Source organism: Gymnoscopelus microlampas (genome assembly GCF_963454915.1).
Source record: "Gymnoscopelus microlampas genome assembly, chromosome: 15".
Lineage (NCBI taxonomy): Eukaryota > Metazoa > Chordata > Actinopteri > Myctophiformes > Myctophidae > Gymnoscopelus > Gymnoscopelus microlampas.
The window spans coordinates 49,601,041-49,620,037 of record NC_139952.1 but is presented as its reverse complement, the minus strand read 5'-3'; the positions used below and the strand labels follow the sequence as shown (position 1 = coordinate 49,620,037).

General features: G+C 41.9%; 1 protein-coding gene across 3 annotated transcripts in view; it reads right to left on the bottom strand.

Moving 5' to 3' along the window:
• phf14 (PHD finger protein 14) overlaps nt 1-16,490 on the bottom strand; it is a 167,711-nt gene extending 151,221 nt beyond the window's left edge. For all 3 annotated transcript variants that reach the window (XM_084081425.1, XM_084081426.1, XM_084081427.1), the window contains exons 1-5: nt 16,400-16,490; nt 6,797-6,907; nt 2,920-3,361; nt 2,175-2,407; nt 242-555 (exon numbers count right to left, since the gene is read on the bottom strand). In XM_084081425.1, coding sequence (XP_083937551.1) covers nt 242-555; nt 2,175-2,407; nt 2,920-3,361; nt 6,797-6,907; nt 16,400 — 1,101 coding nt within the window. In that variant the 5' untranslated portion in view covers nt 16,401-16,490. The remainder of the gene's footprint in view (nt 1-241; nt 556-2,174; nt 2,408-2,919; nt 3,362-6,796; nt 6,908-16,399) is intronic.
• Nucleotides 16,491-18,997: the final 2,507 nt, after the last annotated feature.

Here is an 18,997-nt window from a genome sequence, read left to right as displayed (position 1 = left end):
GATATAGAAACATAAGTTTTTCAGAATACTGTTGAGATTTAGGAGACATGTAGAATCGGATTCAGGTCTCAATGGGTTAACTGGAAACATAGGACACCTTCCTGTGTGTTTCTGGTTCAAATCTGCTGCTGAGCCAATCAAATGAGGCTATGAGGAACTGACCCGGAACAGGACATGTATATAATGTCACTTTCTGGAAAAGGGAACTGCAGTCATTAAGGATGTTTAGGCTGTCACTCACCTCGTGGCCCTTCCCCTGGGACATGCTGTCATTGGTCAGCTCCTCGTCAAAGGCTCCACCCCCTCCGCTGCTCTTTGGCTGTTTCTTCTTCTTGAGTTTCTTCTTCTGCGCTTTGTCGCTGTCACTGCTGCTGTTGTTGAGGTTGTTGTTGTTGTTGTTGTTGTTCTCGGTGTCCTCGTCCTCGTCCTCTTCCTCATCCTCGTCCTCCTTGTCTTCGTCGTCGTCATCATCATCGTCGTCGTCGTCATCGTTGTCTTCGTCGTCATCGTCGCTGGCGCTCGCCCCGTCCTCCTCATCCCCCTCGGCCCCTCCTCCTTTCAGGGAATGGGAATGATAAGAAGATTTTTATCAGGACTGGGACTCCATTAAAACATTTTATCACATTATTTAGAGAGGTATTGCAGGTGGTCCCTGGCCATGCATTAAAAAAAACTTTTAATAACTCACAGGAGTTCTTACTGTATTGTGTGTGTGATTTGAAATGAAATGTGAGCTTACCATAATCACAGTAATCCAGGACAACTTTAGTTTTTTACATCCAAGGTTTATATTTTAGCTTGTAATTAAAGTAAATAAAAGATGAGTGTTCTTTTTTTTTCATTTACTGCTTTCTACAGTTTTGGCAATTTTTGCGATATTTTTTACAGTGGGCGGGGGCATTCTGTCTGGTGGCTAAATATGTATTTTTTACACAATAAAAAAGGTACGGTGGTCTTTGATGGCCAGATGTGAGTTATTGGGGGCTAGAAGAGCTACTGTAAATAATAATAAAGAAAACACCAAAAGACATATTTAGCCACCGGACAGAATGCCCCCGCCCACTGTAAAAAAGATCGTGAAAATTGCTAAAACTATAGAAAGCAGTACATTTAAACATTTTAACACTCATATTTTATTTACTTTAATTACAATCTAAAACATAAACCTTGGTTGTAAAAAACTAAAGTTGTCCTTTAATCATATTCCATCATATTCAAACAAAATCACTGTATTTTATTAGATATTATATTGATATTATAGCTATTATCTCCAGCTCCCTGTGGGTGCATGAACCCCTCACCACTATTGTGTGGGGTGGGTCTATGATGGACCCACCACGCACACAATAGTGGTGGTCCCCAGGTTGCTCTTAGTCAGGATGGTGGTCCCTGGGTCAAAATCAGATGAAAACCCCTGATTTAGAGGCTTTGTAATTAATTAATAGAAATTAATCGCATGTTTAACAAAAAGTTAAATCGCCCAAAAGTCGTTTTAGTCGTCCTTGGCCGTCTGGGCCTTTGGAAAAAAGTCGTCAGTGAATGAGTTAATCGCATATCAATATTTGACCTAAGAAGCAATTTATTTTCAGTTCAAACAGATATTGGTATACGAGTTGAATAGTTGCTTTTTTTATCAAAGTGGTACTAAACAAGCCAACAGATCAGTGAAAGTTTTACCATAAAGTGCAGCAATTTTATTTTAGGAATACATTCAGAGATTCAGGTAGCCTATATATATATATATATATATATATATATATATATATATATACATACATACACACACACAAGGACCTTCTGTAAACTCAAGCACAAGTAAAACAATACTTTCAAGTACATTCCAGAACAGTGGAAACCCTGGCCATTAGGAGAAATAAAAATAAAGATGTCTTGATTGGTCTGTTGGTTGGTGCAGCGGTATGATCGGTACGCCTGAAACTCGTCCATTGAGAATCCGTGGTGGTTCCGTGGTGCAAAAATTAAGCCCGATTAAAATATGTAAAAAAATGATTATATTGCATTGTTTTTTCTGTAAAACATTACGACATTAATCAGTTAAAGTCCCAGCTCTAATTTTGATGGTCTGAGAAATAATCAATCATCACTTTTGTGAATGTCATATACTTCCATCCCTTGTCATACACGTTTTCCACCACTGAGCTTCCATCCTTTACCTCCTTTCCCGGCTGCAGCAGCAGAGCTCTTGCTCTTCTTCTTGCCCGCCGTGGGTCTCCAGTCGTTGTCGTCCTCGCTGTCGTAGTCGTCCATCTCGTTGAGCTCCTCCATGGTGGTGAAGTCCAGCATGGGACGGTTCCTCCTGAAGTTCCACTTCTTGGGCTCCGTCTGGCCCTGGACCCCCAGCCCTCCCCCCTCCTCTGCCGCGGTGGTCCCTCCTCCTCCTCCAGACCTGGGGGGTCGATGTTGTTGTCACAATGAGAGAGAGACTGGCCCCATATGCATTGATTAAACCCATTCAACGCATCTGTGTAACCACTTCAACCATTATTTTAGACTTTGGCTATTAACTCTTAAACTGCCAGGGGTTTTCTAAAACAGTTTGCAGCCTCTGCCGACAGTTTACTTGGTAAAACATAGGAAAATTGATATTTATTTCTCCGTTTATTTTTTAACATTGAAGTGAATGGAGCAGCAACTTTTTGGAAAATGTTATCTCCTGGTTCTTTGTGAAGAACGGAAAAACGGAAAAAACAAAAAAATAAAGAATAGTTTTATATATATTTTTTTATGTCATTTTTGATTTAAAAAGAAAAACGTTTATAAACGTTTTTGGCAGGCAGAGAGTTAAAAAAAATAGCCAAAGAAATCTTAAAATGACACACAGATGCGTTCCCGGTCTTAAGTACTTGAGTAAATGTACTTAGTTAATTTACACACCACTTAAGTGTGGTCAGGCCTTACCCAGAGCTGGACCCGTTCTCGTTCTCGTTGGCCCCGCCCCCATCGCCACCGGGGGCGTCGGCGACCGCCGCAGCACCGGCAGCCTCCATGTCTGAGGAGTTGGAAGCCTTCTTGCTCCTCCTCCGTCGGCCACCCTTGGGGGCGGAGGAAGAGGAGGGGGCTGTGGTGGGCGAGGGGTCTTTAGGGGAGGGGTCATCGGCGGTGGTGGTGTCAGAAGTGGGATCCCGCTGCTCTTTGGTTTTGTGCTCCTCGTCCTCGGTGGTCGCTGCGTCCTCGGCGGCGGTCAGATCCTTGGCCTCCTCCTCGTCGATCCCGTCGTCCGCTGAGCCCCCCCCCTCCTCCTCCTCCTCCTCGGCGTTGTCCGAGTCGCTGTCGGAGCCGGCGGCGCTGCCCTCTTTAGAGCCTTCCTCGTCGCTGCCGTTGCCCGTCCCGTCAGACCCTCCTGGAAGAGAGTGAAAACACAGAATACTTTAACCACGAGGTTACCTAAGCATGTGTTAGAGCAGTGGTTCTCAAATGTGTTCATGTCAAGGACCCCCAAATTGACACTTATTAGCCCGCGGACCCCCATGTGAAAAGATATGCCAGGGACCCCCATAATAAGAGAAGAAACTGGGAAGAAACTGGGACCCCCAGTTTTGACATGCATTAGGGCTACGGACCCCCATTTAATGGCAAAATCAATGTTAATTTAACTCTGAGTTACAGACCCATAAGGGTCCATTTGACTCCTAACTATCCATCAATTAGCTGAGGACCCCCTGGAACCCCCTCAAGGCCCTGTCGTGGAATTCTGGATCAATCAGCAGCAATGGATGAGACACATAGGAGTGGAGACGATATTCTGGGTGGAGGTGGTTATGCTTTATGTTCATGATATCATGGTCAGAAGTACATTAACACTCGTGTCAGTGGTACGGCAGTTCTGCCTGGAGCACAGGAGATCATAGTTGTACTGTAGCTGCTTCAAGCACAAACTGAACCATAACAAGATAGGCTGTACCGTCTGTTTAGCACCTCATAAAGAGCTGTTCCTCTAACGTTTGGGCATGTCATAATAGGCGAACATTTGACCAAAATAGGTAAATATTCGGCTATTATATTGTCTGTGAAATAGTATACACAAAGGTTAAATGGTTGGAAAAAAAGGCTTTATGGAAACCGAAAACATGTATTTATTTTGGGTGGTGCTGGGTGGTATTTATTTATTTATTTCTATCAAGTTTCCTCTAAAATGTTGCATTCATTCAGTTCAGGGTTTTTTTCCAGTCAAATCCAGAATCCAGAAAAACTTCAACCCCGAGGAGATTCTCAGACAGAGCTGTGAGGAAGTCATTATCAGCTGCTGGCTGCTTGGCTGTGTGTTTCTTTTTCTACAGAAAGAAGAGAGAGAGAGAGAGAGAGAGAGAGAGAGACAGACAGCCGGAGAGCAAGAGAGAGAGAGGGGAGGATGGCGAGAGAGAGAGAGAGACCTCTTTTCTAACCCATTAAGACCAGGAACACATCTGTGTCATTTCAAGATTTCTTTCAGCTATTAAGAAATAGCATAATATACAAGCTTGTAGATCTGCTATTTTTTTGTGAAACCAAATCGTGAAAATTTGTGCAAATCTTTGAATATATATATACATTTTTAACTCTATTCTTTGCTTCTGGGGGGTCCCTGGAACAAAACATTTTGAGATGGGGGTCCGCGGCCAAATACATACAATTTTGGGGGTCCTTGACATGAAAAAGTTTGAGAACCACTGATAGAATTATTAAAAAATATATGAAAATAAACTGTTAGGATTTAGAAGATATTTGTAGAATCCCCCAGAAGCAAAGATTTGAGTTACAAATGTTTGCTTTAAAAAAATGTATACATATTCAAAGACTTGGACGAATGATCACGTTTGTTCTTTTTAAATAGCAGATCTACAAGCTCATAGCGCGGCACTCGGTGCCGCGCTATGAGCTTGTAGATCTGCTATTTTTGAATATCCCAAGAAATCTAAAAATGACACAGATGCTTTCCCGATCTTAATGGGTTAACAGAAAGGGGGGAGAGAGAGAGAGAGAGAGAGACAGAGAGACAGAGAGAGAGAGAGAGAGAGAGAGAGAGAGAGAAAGAGAGAGAGACAGAGAGAGAGAGAGAGAGAGAGAGGCAGCCGTAGAGAGCGAGAGAGAGAGACGTCCCCCAGCTGACAGCCTGAACACTTGTCTCTTCCCTCTGTCTGTCTGCCTGTAGGGCCGCTCAGCCTGAAAACCCTCCAATCCTTCCACACTACGCTGAACAGAAGAATGCCTTCCTGCCTCTCAGCACGTATAGCATGTTGTAATCACACAGCAATGCCACGGCCTGCTCCAGTTAAAAAAACACATGCACAACTATCAGAAAACTGCACTTTAATGCATTAACACCAGGAACACATGCATACTGTATCATTTTCAAGATTGTTTTAGCTATAACCATCGTTTTATTATACTTTGAGGCTATTCGAAAATAGCAGATCTACAAGCTCGTAGCGCGGCACCGCGCTACGAGCTTGTAGATCTGCTATTTTCTTTTTAAACGTTCGTGAAAATGTGTGAAAATCTTTGAATTTATGTGTTTTGCTGAAATTTGTAACTCTAATCTTTGCTTCTGGGTGATTCTACAAATGTCTTCTAAATCTTCACAGTTTTTTCATTTTTTTTTTTCACATATGTTGCTATAATATCAGTGTTTCTCACTTTTTCATGTCAAAGACCCCTACATCGATATGTATTACTTGTCCGTAATATTTCTGTTACAGGGAACCACCGAAGACAAAGATTTGAGTTAAAAATGTATATATATATATATATTCAAAGATTTGCACAAATGTTGACTTTTCTAAAATAGCAGATCTACAAGCTCAAAGCCTATGAGCTTCGAGCTTGTAGATCTGCTATTTTGTTTATGGCCAAAGAAATCTAAAATGACACAGATGCGTTCCCGAACTGAATGGGTTAACAGATTAAAATATATTTCTGCCAAAGTGGACTCGACTGTAAAATGAACTTGTGCGTTTTATACGGCGCCCAGTTTCTACCAAAGCACTTTACAATGCATTACACACACACACACACACACACACACACACACACACACACACACACATGTATACACAAACGCTAATATAAGGGGGTGAAAAGATGTAAGGCACCTAACTGCTCATCCAGAGCAGTTAGGTGTTCAGTGTCTTGCTCAAGGACACAGCCAGGAGGAGCTTGGGATAGAAAATGAAACCATTTGCCATTTTTTGAAGTGGGGGGGGGCAATCTTTGCCTAATGTCACAGCCTGTGCTTATTTTATTATTATTTTATTTTTCATATTGTGGATGTCAGGGAGAAACCTTTGTAAGTCCAAAACCATTCCTTTTAAATTATTATTTTAAAAACATTTTAAAATGGTGAAAATAGCCGATCTACAAGCGCACAGCGCGTGGCATCGTAGCTATTTGCACTACTTTTGTGATGACACACTCTTGCATGATGAATTAGGGCATTCATGTTACACTGAGTTTGCAATGCTGGTGTCATGCACAGGGAAAATAGCCGATCTACAAGCTCACACAAACGTGTTGCACTGCGTGCGGCACGTTGTGAGCTTGTAGATCTGCTATGTTTCAGCTTTAGGCGTACGGTTAAAATGCCCTTTTTCTTATTAAATAGCATTCGGAAAATCTGCGTCAAAAAATGTTGATCTCCTCACAGGTATAGATAATACACACCTGTGTGTGTGTGTGTGTGTCTGTGTGTGTGTGTGTGTGTGTGTGTGTGTGTGTGTGTGTGTGTGTGTGTGTGTGTGTGTGTGTGTGTGTGTGTGTGTGTGTGTGTGTGTGTGTGTGTATGTGAGACAGCAGAAGTTACCCTCAGCATCTCCCAGCTCAAAGTCGCTGTCATCTGAGCTGTCATAGTCCAGGGCGTCCAGCAGGGACGCTGCCAGAGGCTTCACCTGCCGTCGCTTCACTCCACGGTCCACTACAGAAGAAGAAAGAAGAAGAAGAACACGTTACACATCAACACCACACACGTTATTATTTAACTCATTCAGTGCCAATGAAGTGTAATATGTCCAGTTTTTCCCAAAGAGAACTTGTGCCACGAGAGGCACCGCCGAGCGAGATAAAGCTTCACTTGAGCCGACTCAGCACCGTCTGAGTTTTGTACTGATAGCACAGAATGGTATATAATCATGTTTTGCACCACCACCACCATAAAAGGATGTGACATTCACTGAAGCACCTTCAACCTGGTGTCCCTGGTGTGGCAATGTCACTGTAAGCAAAAACTTTTAACCCATTACATTTTTATTCAAAATTAGCAGATCTACAAGCTCATAGCACGGTGCCGAGTGCTGGAAAGGGGTGATAATTGTCACTGTATGTACTCCTACGGGCTGGGGGGGGTGGGGCGGCACCTGTCAGCAGGGAGTGTTGGGCCGGAGGAGTAGGACGAAGGCTCTACGTCCTCCTGGTGGGGGCTCCTCACTGACAGGTGAGTCAGTAGGATACAACAGACGTGACAACACAGAGATGAGTGAGGAGAGGAATTAATTGCAATTTAGCATAACGATAAAAAAGCAGGGAGAGAAAAATGGCTAAAAACCAAAAAATATGAAATAAAAGTACTTTCAAAATGGGAGATCTACAAGCTCACATCTAGACTCTTTTTAGTGAAACGTATATAAACAAGACCAGGAGACCTGGTTCTGCCAGACCCAGACTTCACATGACGTGTCAGCCTGTGTCTATGCCCATGTATGGACAGACTTTTATGGCTGGGGCCTAATGGCAAAGGGGGCATGCCCATGTATGGAGAAAACAGGCACAAAGCCTCATGTAAGCCAGACCCCCTGGGTCTGGCAACAAATACATTACAGTTCTCATTATTTCATCAAAAACCATGATGTGAAAAGGTGCATTTCAGTCAGGATAGGACAAATGTAGTATTTGTATTTGTTTATTTATGTAGTGTGTCGACCACATAATCTCGACGTCCTCGGTTCAATGCCGGCACTGGGGTGCGGGGGGGGGGACCTGTGTGTTGTTGTTGCACGTACATGCCCTTTACTTTCAGGTCTACATGGCAGCGAAAACGCATAAAAACTAAATCTTTAATAAAAGCATTCAGGAGCACAAAGCGCTTCTTTCTGCCCTAAGACGGGCCCCTAAACGTTCTCTCACCTTCAACCATAAAGATGCAAGTCGTTCCTGTATATCAAATGCCCATTACTTTGTTCAAAGTAATGCGGCATAAAATTGCTTTACAATAGTTAGCCAGACGCGCTTTCTGCAGCATTATTGTCCCCCCCCCCCCCCCCCCCCAAAAAAGTGTGATATTTGTTTTTTCAGCTAGTGGGGGCATAAAACAAAATACCTCTATGGGAATACAATAAAAAAAAGATGCAGAGAAACATAGGAGACCAGAGTGAATGGACATGGATGTAAAAGGAAATGACCAGAGAGGTGGTTGCATCAGCGTTAAGAGTGGAGAGACTAAAGAGTATATCTGTCACAGCCCAGCGCTTTTATGGCACTTTAACCCATTGAGACCTGAGGCCGATTCTACAAAATGTCTTCTCAATCCTAACTGTTTTTTTTTTTGGAAAAGCCTATGTTGCTATGTCAGTGGTTCTCAATCTTTTTCATGACAAGGACCCCCAAAATTAATGTATATGTATTTGGCAGCGGACCCCCATCTCAAAATATTTTCTTCCAGGGACCCCCCAGATGCAAATATTTGAGTTACAAATGTTTGCTTTAAAACAATATATATTCAAAGATTTGCAAAAAAAAAAAAATCACGATTTCTCAAAAATAGCAGATCTACAAGTTCATAGCGCGGCACTCGGTGCCGCGCTATGAAATTGTATATCTGCTATTTTTGAATAGCCAAAGTGTAAAATAATGCTTTTTAGCTTGAATGAAAAAGTGACACAGATGCGTTCCCGGTCTTAATCGGTTAACATAAATGAGAAGTTCTTCAGTGTTAGATGGTTCAGCCTGCGGTTGGCTGTCTGAGGCCATGGTTAACCCATTGAGACCGGGAACGCATCTGTGTCATTTTTTTAAAATGTATTTGGCTATTCAAAGATAGCAGATATACAAGCCCATAGCTTGTAGATCTTGTCGATTTTTATCTTGATTTTTTTTTTTGCAAATCTTTGAATAAATATTTTTCTAAGTGAACATTTTTAACTCAAATCTTTGCTTTTGGGGGGGGGTCCCTGGAACAACATATTTTGAGGTGGGGGTCAACGGCCAAATACATATCATTTTGGGGGGGTCCTTGAGATGAAAAAAGTTTGAGAACCACTGATATTAAAGCAATTTAAAAAAAAAAAAACTGTTAGGATTTAGAAGACATTTGTAGAATTCCCCAGAAGCAAATATTTGAGTTAAAATGTTTGCTTTAAAAAAAAATATATATATATATATATATATATTCAAAGATTTGCACACACTTTCCACGATAAAAAAAGCAGATCTACAAGCTCATAGCGAGGCACTCGTTGCCACGCTATGAGCTTGTATATCTTGTATATCTGCTATTTTTGAATAGCCAAAGAAATGTTAAAATGACACAGATGCGTTCCCGGTCTTAAAGGGTTAAAGGCAGTGAATAACACACTCACTCTCCAACAGAAGAGGTGACCGAGGGCAGACACGCCCGACGCTCATATTCTGGCTTTTCCATAAAATGAAATGTTTTCACACTGCAGTCATTTGGAGAGTGTCGTTGTTTTGTTTTTTTCAGACCCCGAGGCAGTTTGCTGAACTTTTGGGTTTGTTTGGTCAAGTGTGAAAGTTGTTTTCCATTCTCGGACGGTATTAAAAATAATAGTCGAAAATAGCCTATTCTACAAGCTCTCAATGGGTCGCTTGTATATCAGTGTTGATTTCGTTGACTAAAACTATGACGAAAAATGTTAGTCAACTACCCTTTTCCACTGACAAATACAAAATAAAAACTAAATAAAAACTAAGCTATGATGACTACAACTAAGACTAAATATATCGACAATTTTGTCAACAAATAAAAACTATACTAAATGTCACTGAGGGATCTAGTGGAGAAGAGATCCAGTAAAACTAAAAGACAAGACATTTTAAGCTTGGTTGCGCTTGGGTGTTGCGCTCTGAAAATAGCAGATCTACAAGCTCACAACGCGTCGCAGCGCGACGCGTTGTGAGCTTGTAGATCTGCTATTTTCAGCATGCAACCAGGTGTAAAATCAGCCATTACGACGCCATCGCGGCCCGCAAAATAGATTTTAGTCGACTAAATCAACTGTAGATTTAGTCGACTATATACTATTTTGGCTTTGTAACAGGCCTCCATAGAAGACATGCTGTCCTCCTGTTAGCCTGGCATTGGTCCGGACTGATGACGTGGATCCACTCTCACGTTCCTCCTCCACGGTATCAGTCTGGACTTCGGCCCAATAGGGAGCGAGTATGAGAAATCAGAAAATGATCGGGCCAATCAGTGACTGCGTCGTTTCAACTGCTGTCCGTACAAACAGTGAAAAGCATCAAAATCCTTTTCTGATTTCTCATACCCGCTCCCTATGGGCCGAAGTCCAGACTGATACCGAGTGCCGCGCTATGAGCTTGTAGATCTGCTGTTTTTGAAAAATCTCGAAAATGTGTGCAAATCTTTAAATATATGTGTTTTAATTAAAGGCGAACATTTTGAACTCAAATCTTTGCGTCTGGGGGGTCCCTGACACAACATATTTTCAGGTGGGGGGTCCCGCGGCCAAATACATATCAATTTTGGGGGGTCCTCCTTGGCACGAAAAAGTTTGCGAACCACTGTTCTATGGAATCCAAAAAATAACTGAAATCATGAGTCAGTCAGCTGACGACTGAGAACTCCATGTGTACAGTACCTGGTGGCAATTATTATTATATTTCATCCTCCTTTTTCTCTCAAATTAGCAGCATTTGCAGGATGCCATCTCACTAGTGAACTAAGCCTGTTCTCCTTTTCCTCTGTCAGTCATCGTCAGCGCGCTACAGTCACTTACAGAGACACATGCAGGTAGAGAAGTGACAGACCAAGAGCCGTCATAGTTTAGGAGGTGATTTATAACCCCTTTAGACCGGGAACGCATCTGTGTGTCATTTTTAAGATTTATTTGGGCTATTCAAAAATAGCAGATCTACAAGCTCATAGCGCGGCACCGAGTGCCGCGCTATGAGCTTGTAGATCTGCTATTTTTTTTTAATCGTGAAAATTCGTCCAAATCTTCCAAATCTGAATATACGTTTTTTTTGTGTGAACATTTTTTACTCAAATCTTTGCTTCTGGGGGATTCTACAAATGTCTTCTAAATCCTAACCGTTTAAAAAAAAAAGGTTTATGTTGCTATAATAGCAGTGGTCCTCAATCTTTTGTTATGTCAAGGACCCCCAAAATGATATGTATTTGGCCACGACCCCCCATCTCAAAATATATTGTTCAAGGGACCCCCCCAGAAGCATTTAGTTAGCAAATAGTTAGTTAAAAATATATATATTCAAAGATTTGCACACATTTTCACGGTCAAAAAAAAAGTAATAGCTGATCTACAAGCTCATAGCGTGGCACGAGTGCCGCGCTTTGCTTTGAGCTTGTAGATCTGCTATTCTTGAATAGCCCCAAATAAATCTCAAAGTGACACAGATGCGTTCCAGGTCTGAACGGATTAAGAAAACAATAAGTCTGTTAAAAAAAACACTCTTTAAGAAGCGTGTCGGTTATATAAAGATCAAAACCTCCAAAATGACACATTTCCCCCTCAAGTACTTCTAATAACTCAATACAGTCTAAACTTTAACTATAAAGCTGCAGTCAGCAGGTTTTAGGATGTGCTGCCTGTCGCTTTCCTCCTGATGATGATGCAATCATGAGGCAACGTGAGCGAGACGAGGAGAGAGACAGGCGACGATGCTCATCACACACACACACACACACACACACACACACACACACACACACACACACACACACACACACTCCAGAAGTTACAGTCTGAAGAGTAAGGGTGCTCATCTCACATACACACACACACACACACACAAGGAGAACAGCACACACACCCCTCCATGCTGAGGAGGAGAACAGCACACACACACCCCTCCATGCTGAGGAGGAGAACAGCACACACACACACACACCCCTCCATGCTGAGGAGGAGAACAGCACACACACCCCTCCATGCTGAGGAGGAGAACAGCACACACACACACACCTCCATGCTGAGGAGGAGAACAGCACACCAACCAAACCTAAAACTCTAATGTTCAAAATGACTCAGCGATTTCAAGGCTCCAGACATCCCAAAACAAACTAGTAAAGGCTACTTCTTGGCCTCAAACACACAACCCATCTCTAACCCCTGCTCATTCTGCTAGTGTTGGATGGCTCAGGGTTGAGGACAGAGTACAAGATACACCACAACATTGGGATCCCCCTGTATTTGTCAAAATACTTCCAAAAACGTAAATGAAGTCCACGATCATAACACCAGAGGCAGCTCCACTGATCATGTTCAACACAGATGTGGCACAAACTAGGGAATGAACTCTTTCTCATGCTATACTACAAAAATGTAAATGAATGCCCTACCCAAAGGAGTAGGAGTAGGGCAATCCCAAACTGGCCCCTGTCAAAGTCTTAACCCATTGAGACCTGGAACTGTGTCATTTTTAGATTTGAGCTAAAAAGCATTGTTTTACACTTTGGGCTATTCAAAAATAGCAGATCTACAAGCTCATACCGTTTTTTTTTTAACTCAAATCTTTGCTTCTGGGGGGTCCCTGGAACAAAATATTTTGAGATGGGGGTCCGCGGCAAAATACATAGGTTAACCTACCCACCCCCCCCCCCCCCCCAAAAAACTGTCTATTGTACATATTTCTTGTTTTTCATACCAGTAACCTGTAAGCTGATTGTATGACGTTCAACTTCTGCATAGTAGTGTTTATGAGCGATCCAGTTTAGAGCAGTGGTTCTCAAACTTCATGTCAAGGACCCCCAAATAGACACTTATTAGCCCGCGGACCCCCATTTGAAAAGATAAGCCAGGGACCCCAATAAGAGAAGCTTTTTACGGCTCTCTAGCAGTGATTCTCAACCATTGTAATTTCAAGGACCCCCAGTTTTACATGCATTAGGGCTACGGACCCCCATTTAATGGCATTTATATCTCTGGGACCCCAATTCATATTGTAAAATCAATGTTAATTTAACTCTGAGAGTGTACAAATGGAACCAAATGGACCCGTTAGGGTCCATTTGGTTCCATTTGTACGCTTTCAGAGTTACAGGCCCATAAGGGTCCATTTGGTTCCATTTGTACGCTTTCAGAGTTACAGGCCCATAAGGGTCCATTTGGTTCCATTTGTACACTCTCAGAGTTACAGACCCATAAGGGTCCATTTGGTTCCTGTCCATCATTTAGCTGGGGACCCCCTGGAACCCCCTCAAGTACCCCTGGGGGTCCCCGGACCCCACTTTGAGAACCAATGGTTTAGAGGACCTACTATATGATTGTGAATTGTACTTCCCTGTCCTGTTTCCATGTCTTTTCTAAATAAAGTATTCAATCTAATCAAAGTTAAAACAGTGGTTCTCAACTTTTAAAAAAATGTTAACGTCAAGGACCCCCTATATTTGCTACAGACCAGAGCCCCCGTTTGATGTGTTGCCGCCAGGGGGGTCCCCATAAGAGAAGGTCTTAGCTGTTCTTAGTTTTCAATGTTTCTTTTGGTACAGTAGAAGATGGGGACGTTTTTTGGTCTACCAAAACACACCAGCCTGACACCAAATAATGCATAATCTGCATAACGGAACACCAGCTTCACTTGTCCTATTGCCCAGGTCTTATCCTGAAGGGACAAACGTGGCATCTTTCCATGGGGGGGGGGGGGTCAGTGTTGCTGCTTGGAGCATCAACACAAGCTCAACAAAGTTGCAAGACCCATGTTCAGGTGTCAGTCAGTCACTCACCTGTGACTGACACACACCTCTCAGCAGGTGTGTGCTGGCAGGTCGCTCAAAACAAGAGCGATTATTAACCCATTAAGACCTGGAATGGATAGATTTCTTTTTCTATTCAAAAATAGCAGATCTACGAGCTTGTAGATCTGCTATTTTTGAAAAATCTTGAATTTTTTTTTTTTTTTTTTTTTTTTTTTTCAAAAAACTTTTTAGGATTTAGAAAACATTTTTAAGAATAGCCTCAGGTCTTAATGGGTTAACAGAAACATATTGGGGGATTTTGGCATTTTTTTTGGGAGGCACTACCCACACGTTTAGCTGTGTTGCTCATGCCACGAATGCACGATCCTTACAAGCTGTACCTCGTAGTAAAGGTGACTAATCAACCATGCAATGTCATGTCAATCTAAGAAGATTTACTGATTGAGTGAAATATTCCTTATTTTCTTTCCAATTGACAATGTGGTTAAATAGTTGTGGAGTCCCGGGCAGCCAAGGGGTCATTGATGTGTTCCAAGTGGTCCCCGGCTAAATCATAGAAAGTTAGGAAAACATGGACCCTTACACCAAATGGACCCATTTGTACACTTTCAGAGTTATTGGGGGGTCTGTGGTCTAATGCGTACCAAAACTGGGAGTCCTGGGTTAGGGTTAGATAAGATTAAAACATTTGAGAACCACTGTTTGAGAATAACCATGTTATTATTTTAGTCAACACATCACTCAATGTGCTTTGACCACTGCTTTAGGTCGAGTGTTAATGTAAAGTTAACCAGTGTTTATGTTAGTACAACTAGAACAGGGGTATTCAACGTTTCCCAGGCCAAGGACCCCTTAGCTGTGAGAGAGATGAAGCAGGGACCCCTTAGCTGAGAGAGATGAAGCAGGGACCCCTTAGCTGACAGAGAGATGAAGCAGGGACCCCTTAGCTGACAGAGAGATGAAGCAGGGACCCCTTAGCTGAGAGACAGATGAAGCAGGGACCCCTTAGCTGAGAGAGAGATGAAGCAGGGACCCCTTAGCTGAGAGAGAGATGAAGCAGGGACCCCTTAGCTGACAGAGATGAAGCAGGGACCCCTTAGCTGAGAGAGAGATGAAGCAGGGACCCCTTAGCTGAGAGAGAGATGAAGCAGGGACCCCTTAGCTGAGACAGAGATGAAGCAGGGACCCCTTAGCTGAGAGAAAGATGAAGCAGGGACCCCTTAGCTGAGACAGAGATGAAGCAGGGACCCCTTAGCTGAGACAGAGATGAAGCAGGGACCCCTTAGCTGAGAGAGAGATGAAGCAGGGACCCCTTAGCTGAGAGAGAGATGAAGCAGGGACCCCTTAGCTGAGAGAGATGAAGCAGGGACCCCTTAGCTGAGACAGAGATGAAGCAGGGACCCCTTAGCTGAGAGAGAGATGAAGCAGGGACCCCTTAGCTGAGAGAGATGAAGCAGGGACCCCTTAGCTGAGAGAGATGAAGCAGGGACCCCTTAGCTGAGAGAGATGAAGCAGGGACCCCTTAGCTGAGACAGAGATGAAGCAGGGACCCCTTAGCTGAGAGAGAGATGAAGCAGGGACCCCTTAGCTGAGAGAGAGATGAAGCAGGGACCCCTTAGCTGAGAGAGAGATGAAGCAGGGACCCCTTAGCTGAGACAGAGATGAAGCAGGGACCCCTTAGCTGAGAGAGATGAAGCAGGGACCCCTTAGCTGAGAGAGAGATGAAGCAGGGACCCCTTAGCTGAGAGAGAGATGAAGCAGGGACCCCTTAGCTGAGAGAGAGATGAAGCAGGGACCCCTTAGCTGAGAGAGAGATGAAGCAGGGACCCCTTAGCTGAGAGAGATGAAGCAGGGACCCCTTAGCTGAGACAGAGATGAAGCAGGGACCCCTTAGCTGAGAGAGAGATGAAGCAGGGACCCCTTAGCTGAGAGAGAGATGAAGCAGGGACCCCTTAGCTGAGAGAGATGAAGCAGGGACCCCTTAGCTGAGACAGAGATGAAGCAGGGACCCCTTAGCTGAGAGAGATGAAGCAGGGACCCCTTAGCTGAGACAGAGATAAAAGCAGGGACCCCTTAACTCTGAGAGTGCACAAATGGAACCAAATGGACCCTTACAGGTCTGTAACTCTGAGTGTACACAACGGGTCCATTTGGTTCCATGTGTACACTCTCTGAGTTACAGACCCATAAGGGTCCATTTGGTTCCTATAAATCATTTAGTTGGGGACCCCCTGGTATCCCCTCAAGTACCCTGGGGGTCCCCGGGCCCCACTTTGAGAACCAATGCAGTAAAGAAAGAAAGAACAGAAGGTACAATATTATTAATATTAATATTCATATTATATTAGCCTCCAGCGTGGCTAACGGTTAGCTTTAGCCTATAGGCTAACACGTAGCTGGTTCATTCTGCAGGTCTCGCGTTATTACTTATGAATGATGATAATAACGGTAATAATGTTAATAAAGTGTCATAATAAAAGCATGTTTGTGTTGACTCACTGTGTGTCTTTAGGCTTTAGTTCAGGTTTGTTGTTCTTTTAATGTTCGGAACAAAGAAGTCCTCCGGACGCCATGTTGGAACCAGTAAACCACGTGACCGGTGAGCGGCCAATCAAACGGCACGCTGCTGCGCCCGGTGACGGCGTGACGTGACAAAGATGCTGTTGCCATGGCGACGGGACGAGGTTCCTTCTTTTTTTTTTACAAAGATTAAACTTGTGAGTTTATTTTAGAAACGTTACTCCTGGTAGAAATAACACTTTATTTATTTATTTATTTATTTATTTATTTATTTATTTATTTATTTATTTATTTATTTATTTATTTATTTATTTATTTATTTATTTATTTATTTATTTATTTATTTATGTATGTATGTATGTATGTGTGTATCTATCTATCTATCTATCTATCTATCTATCTATTTATATTGTATTTAAGTATTTATTTATTTGAAGAAATATGTTTTTTATATTTTGTTATGTGGAGGAGGTAGAGAGAGAGAGAGAGAGAGAGAGAGAGAGAGAGAGAGAGAGAGAGAGAGAGAGAGAGAGAGAGAGAGAGAGAGAGAGAGAGAGAGAGAGAGGAGAGCAGGCAGAGAGAGAGAGAGACAGAGACAGAGAGAGAGAGAGAGAGAGAGAGAGAGAGAGAGAGAGAGAGAGAGCATTCCTACTGTGATAAGGTAACTTAATATAAATTGACAGAAATCAAAATAATCTCAACTTGTTTGTTTGTTAATTGAGCTAAGTGTAGTTTTATCTGCATTTGGAGATCTGTGCTCTGGGGTTGCTGATCCAGCCTGAATGTTCTGTTGGTGCCGTTATAAGTCCTGTGAGAGAATAGATCTTAATCACAACCTCTGACAATTATAACTAACTCATCTAATCAAAAAGACCCCCCTCCCCCCTCTCTCTCTCTTTCATTCCCTCTTTAAAACTGTTTCAACGGGACTGATTCATAATAATAATAATGATAATAATGAATTTATTTATTGTACTTTACTAAATAGGTGTTACCAGTGGTGGAAAGTAACTACATGTACTTAAGTACTGTACTTAAATACAATTTTGAGGTATTTGTACTTTACTTGAGCATTTCCAATTTCCAATACTTTTACTTCTACTCCACTACATCTCAGAGGCAAATATTGTACTCTTACTCCACTACAATTATTTGAAAACTTTAGTTACTAGTTACTTTTCAGATATAAACTATGATATAATGAAACATACATTAACCACTTTAGCCCTATTTTATACCTAGGCTATTTGAAAATAGCCGATCTACAAGCTCACAACGCGTCGCATCGCGACGCGTTGTGAGCTTGTAGATCGGCTATTTTCAAATATTTAGTACTTTACTTTTGGTACTTTAAGTACATTTTGATTCCAATACTTTTGTACTTTTACTCAAGTAATTTTTTTATTCTGGACTTTTACTTGAACAGAGTATTTTTATATTGCAGTATTGGTACTTTTAAAACCACACACTGGTCAACTAACACAGGATATCAAATTGTATTTGTTTTCTTTGTTTGTTTATTTAATCATTCAAATAATATAAGAAGTGTGTCAAGGCATTTAGGATTTAAATTACAGTAGATGTAATAATCATACTGTGGATCAATACAGGAGTAAAATGTTATAAAATGTTGTCGTCCATAATGAGAGACCATGTTTGTATACAATCCATACTGAGTGACGAAGGAGTACTTTATAAAATGTTGTCGACCATAATGAGAGACCATGTCAGTTTGTATACAATCCATACTGACGAAGGCAAAGAGCAAAAGAAACTACAGGCAAAAAACATAAAGGTTCTAAAGTGGATCAGAATGGATTCTGTTGCATTTTGGGAATAACAGGTGGGTTGCAACATTTCAACCAATCAGGAGAGAGTACCCATTTATCAGCTTCAATTTCACATTAATCCTGTATCCATGTGTCCCGATTGGATAAAATTGGTATCCTGACCTGAAAATGCATTTTCTGTTTACTGAAGAGCTGGACAGACATGGAGACTCCTGTTACTGAACAAACACTCTATAGCAATGATTACTATCACAATATAGAGCTATTTAACACTGTTACTGAACAAACACTCTATAGCCATGATTACTTTCACAATATAGAGCTATTTAACACTGTTACTGAACAAACACTCTATAGTAATGATTACTATCACAATATAGAGCTATTTAACACTGTTACTGAACAAACACTCCATAATGATTACTATCACAATATAGATCTATTTAACACTGTTGCTGAACGAACACTATATAGTAATGATTACTATCACAATATAGAGCTATTTAACACTGTTACTGAACAAACACTCTATGATTACTAGAGCTATTTAACACTTATTTTCACAAACACATGTTTACCCTACCTTTAACACTGAGGATTCTGACTGTGTATAGTATTTAAAAAAAAGAAAAAGGATGTGCTGGTTAAAAAAAGAGAAAAGGCTGCTTTTGGCTGGTTTTCAAAAGGACGCTTTGCTTCTATCGTCCTCCGTTGACTTTGCCAGTTTAGCAAACAAGAGACGATTAAAATAAATGAGCCTAGATTGATCCTGATACATGCTAAGAGA